This window comes from Panicum virgatum, chromosome 3K (genome assembly GCF_016808335.1).
Source record: "Panicum virgatum strain AP13 chromosome 3K, P.virgatum_v5, whole genome shotgun sequence".
In the NCBI taxonomy this organism is placed as follows: Eukaryota; Viridiplantae; Streptophyta; class Magnoliopsida; order Poales; family Poaceae; genus Panicum; species Panicum virgatum.
The window spans coordinates 14,338,084-14,342,756 of record NC_053138.1 but is presented as its reverse complement, the minus strand read 5'-3'; the positions used below and the strand labels follow the sequence as shown (position 1 = coordinate 14,342,756).

The following is a 4,673-nucleotide window of genomic DNA, read 5'->3' as shown; positions in this document are numbered from 1 at the left end:
TTGGTGAACATGGTGTTGGATTGACCCACTCCAAGACAATGTTGGGATTGTTATTATGTATGTGCCATCAGTTATTCTTGAGTGTTATACCTACTGGATCCTTAGACCTGAGATCGACATTGTTTCTCACTGTGTGTAGTGGTGTATTTTGGGGTTGCTAAACGCTACTCCGTGACTGGGTAGTTACAAAAGTAGCTTGCAGGTGTGTCATGAAACATGCAATGGGATGTGAGCGGATCAAGATGGAATTTGCCCCTCCTAGATAATGGGAGAGATATCTCTGGGCCCCTCGAGATAGTTAGATTTGAAAGTGTATGGCCATGCCAAAGTGATTAAAGAATTAATCATGATGACTAAAAGTTAGTTATGAATATAATCCACTATTAGATCGAGAGAATGATCGAGCTATCACAAAGGTGGCACGCATCTCGCTTTGAGCTTGACTGGTATCGTGTGGCAAAGGTATCGGTGTATGAGTATATCTAAGGTTCGGCCGATATGATCTTTATGTGTATTTGTGAGTCACTATGCCCTGCTAGGTGCCGCTATTGACTTGTGATTCGGAAATGATTTCCGATCACGACCACCTACACATGAACCTAACGGGTCACACACTTAAGGGGTTTGGAATGTTGGAAAGCTTGCATGTATGATTGTCTCTAGTGCAAGTGGGAGATTGTTGGTGATATGCCCAAAAGGCCATCATCACAATACAGTTTAAAGGCCCAAGAGAATATTGATCCAAGAGGAATCAGGGTTACTAATGGGCCTATGAGATAGAAGCTCATTAGTACGCCCTATATATACGAGGGAGGGGCTAGGGGGCGACACAACTGGTGAGCCCCGCCACCTCCCTAGCCGCCCCCCTCTCGGCCGCCGCCCTTGCCGTGCGTGTGGTGCTAGCACACCGACGCCCGGCGTTTCATCCCCGTACGTGTGGACTCCGTGGAGGCGCTGCTGCCACTGCTGCGCCGATCGGCTGCTGGGATTAAGGACGAGGAGCTCGGTTCGTGGGACGTGATCAACTACTTCCTCTACATCGACGCGCGACTTCTTCCGCTTTGCTGCGCGTCTAGTGGTAACGATATATGATCTTCTACTCGTAAGTATCTTGGGTATATGCGATAGTAATGCTAGCGTAGCCTACCCGTTTCGGAACACCTACGACACGAGGGACGTACCCTCTCCTGCCGCCGCGGGAGTTACACAATGATAGCGCCACGCCGGCGACATGGCTCTTCCCTAGGTAGCTAGACGATCAAGCAAGCAGCCGTACACGTCTCTGTTCACTATGACGTAATCAACTCAACATGAATTCTCAATTCTCATGTGGTACTTCTTGTTTTCTGCAGGGAACAGAGCGCTTTCAGCTGGTGTGATCTCCCTCTAGACGTGTTTGGCCAAGTCATGCGGCTACTCCCTTCCGGCGAGGAGCATCTCCGTCTCAGCGTGGTCTGCCACGACTGGCGGCGTGCCTCCGTCCGGCGGCAGCACCGCCGGCACCCGCCGGCCGTGGCGTACCTTGCGCTCCCGAACGGCAGGGTCTTCAGGTACCCGGAGCTCACGTCCCACCTCTTCAGCGACTGCGCCGCCTTCCGCGGCGCCGCGTGCGACGACTGGCTCCTCTTCGACGACGACGACGGCGATGTCCGCGGCGTTCTCCGCTTGACGAGCCCCTTCACGGGGAAGTCGAGGCTGCTTCCGAGCTTGTTCGGCATCCATAGTTGGGACGGGCCCGTCGAGATCGAGAACGAGCCGGCTCCGAAGGGCGCGCCCGCCGAGTGGAGCGGCACCAGCGTTATGGCCGTGCAGAAGCTGCTGGTGTGTCCCGATGGTCTCATCGCCGCCACCGTCGGCCACCAATACTTCGCCAAGGTCGCGCTCTGCTCGCTGGACACCTTCTCATGGTCGCTCAGCGCACACGACCGCTGGCGGTGGTACGAGGACATCGCCTTCTCCGACGGCAAGGTGTACGCCCTCACCGGCGACGAGGATCTCCTTGCCTTCGACGTCGGCATTGACGCCAGCACCGGCGTGTACGACATGAGGGACGGGATGATCACTGACATCCTGCCGCGGCGCCTGCAGTGCGACGGGTCGGCGCCCACGACGTGGCTCTTCCGCGACGCCGACGTCGACGGGTTAGATAGCGACCATAGTGAGTGATCGGCGTGCCAGTGTGGCACTGTGGGCTGTGGTCTTTCGGCAGATGGTAAATTTGCCATATATTTATACACGGGACTTCATAGTTCAGAAGATTTCTCTTAATCTTTTCTGGAAAAGGACTTTATTTTTTCACTGCATATGAATTATAAAATGTCTATTCTTTATTTTTTTTGCGATTACACGAAATAACTCAGACACTCACAACGCGCACACACTCTCCTGTGAACGCAATTATGCAAACTCTAACTTTATGTGCATCTTGAAACACTGTGTCGGCAAATCTCCGAGATTGATGAAGTCACTGCAGACGCTTCATTATCGACGAGAACACCGTTCTTATTGAGACCATACCCTAACGTTTGTCGTGGTAACATTTGACAACAGTGCTTGCTACTTGACTCAAATCCTTGAAATAGCAGAGCTCTGCACGCAAGTTTTTTCCCCGCCATGCGCCCCGAATTTCAGTACTTCAGAAGCAACGGAATTACAATGTCGTAAGCAGAGTTCTTAGAATAAAAAAAGAGAAAAAAAAAAGGAGCTGCACACGCAGCATAGAACGAGGTACTCTCCTCGCTCAAATTGCCTGCAGCAAGTCCCCCTTTTTAAGAAGGAATCTATGTTCGTCTAGGTCACGACACGGTTCGTCGTCCAAGCGTCATTGAAACAGTAGCCTTCTCTTTTCGAAACGAAATCTCATTACACTTTCTGGTGGTTTACATGGCCACATGGGCCGCTTCGAGGCTTATTCCTTTTCTGAAACGACCGCGGCTTTTGCTGTGCCCCCTTAATGGCGGCCTCTTTATAACCCCAGGCCGGGCCTGAGCCGCCGCCGGCGGAACAACGGCAGGCCAGCGGCTCGCTTCGACGACGCAGCCACGCAAGCCGCCGGACGCCTACTACCTCTCCGTTCCCCTTCTCCGATCATCCATGGGCCGACGGCGACGCAGGGCGCCTACCCTCTCGTGGGAGGAACGCGTGGCGCAAGCTCTCCACATCGTCCGGTTGCACCAGATCACCGAGCTCGACCCCGCGCAGGGTTGCCCCGTCCTGACCCGCTTCTACATCTACGGCTACAACCTGGCCTACTTCGACTTCGACAGGGAGTCCAGCGCCGGGCCCGGGCCGCCGTTCCTCGAGCTAGCCCCGTCCGAGTACACGCTGCTGGAGCAATCCGTCAACGTAGTCTCCCTGACGGTGTGCGAGTCCGATGTCGGGTACCCTGTCCGAGTGTTCGGCACCGTGCTCGCGAGGGACCAGGTCGACTACAAGTGCGTCTACCTGTTCAGGCGCGGCAGGGATGATCCCCAAGTCCCTCGCCGGTTTGTATACACACATCTCCCTGATCTCCTCTCTCCCTTTCGACTGTTGGCTGCGGCTTTGGTTACTGTCGAATTCACATTCTTTTTTTTTTTTTTGCCAACCCGGCCGTGTGCAGGAGGACACGCTAGCCCTGGCAGACCCATCCCGAGGGTTCGCCGTGACGTGCAGCATGTTCTTCGAGATCGATCTGTGGACGATCGACGCCGGCTCCGGCGAGGCGGCGGTGCTCAGCAGGGGCGTGATCGAGCACAACGCCTGCGTCAGCGACGGCGAGCTCGTGACCAAGCTCCTGGAGAGCTGGCGCAGCACGGTGCGCCTGGCGTACACGCCCGTGCCGTTCGCCGTCATAGCCACGCTCACGGCCAGAGTCCTGCACGGGGCGTCCGGTTTCGCCGGCAGGGTGGTTGCCCGGACCAGCGGGAACGGGAACGGGATCGTCCTCCACGACAGCGGGGTGCTGGGGACATCGACGGAGCTCGGAGCCGGTGGATCCGTGGCGCTGTCTCGCCGGCTGGTGGCTGTCCCGGTGAACGAGAGACTGGTGATCCGTGTTCATGTCGAGGATGGTGGTGGGCGTGAAGCTGCGTGCTTCGAGGGAACCCTTGGGCACCTGGATGATCGCCGTATTTTCTGCCATGGCTCCTACTTGCTGGAGGTGAAGGCCGAATGGAACGGTAACACTAGGCGCAGGAACGTGTACGGGTACGCTGGGCACACCAGGCTGTTGCTGTGAGAACACTTGTAATAGTCGGGAAATCTGTTGCGCTCATCTTAGTCTGTTCCGTTGCCAATGACTCCACAAGATTGTGTCGATACCCGTTTTGTTTGCTGATGTGTTGTCCAGAATCTGTTTGTTCGATGCATCTACCCATCAGGGATCAAGCCATATGTTCCACGTTTTTATACCTCATTAATGCATCCTATTTCTTTTAAGCGACATGCATGTCGATAGCTGATCATTTTTAGTGAGCTCATTAGTCTTAAGATTTGCCGGTTCAATATCTCCAATGGGCCTTATTTGGATTCTTTCTTTCAGCTGTAGCTTGGAACTGGAACAAAAACACACAGCCCTTCAGGTTCAGGAAGGAGCATCAACGCAGAGGCCAGCAGTAAGGCCCAAACCAAATCACCTCAAGCGACTGAACAGTGTGCCGGGTCAATATCAATATGGACGCGTGGAAACTTCA

At 54.6% G+C, this 4,673-nt stretch overlaps 1 protein-coding gene across 1 annotated transcript; it reads left to right on the top strand.

Moving 5' to 3' along the window:
- The first annotated feature begins 3,093 nt into the window (after nucleotides 1-3,093).
- On the top strand, nucleotides 3,094-4,219 carry LOC120700624. The gene is made up of 2 exons (XM_039984873.1): nucleotides 3,094-3,474; nucleotides 3,602-4,219. The coding sequence occupies exons 1-2, from the start codon at nucleotides 3,094-3,096 to the stop codon at nucleotides 4,217-4,219; spliced, it is 999 nt and encodes a 332-aa protein (XP_039840807.1).
- Nucleotides 4,220-4,673: the final 454 nt, after the last annotated feature.

What these genes read in the sequence shown, in the direction of transcription:
- LOC120700624 (XM_039984873.1), top strand. Translation starts at nt 3,094, where the DNA reads ATGGGCCGACGGCGACGCAGGGCGCCTACCCTCTCGTGGGAGGAACGC. An exon ending in GCGGCAGGGATGATCCCCAA is followed by an intron (nt 3,475 to 3,601) that starts GTCCCTCGCCGG and finishes GGCCGTGTGCAG; the next exon opens with GAGGACACGCTAGCCCTGGC.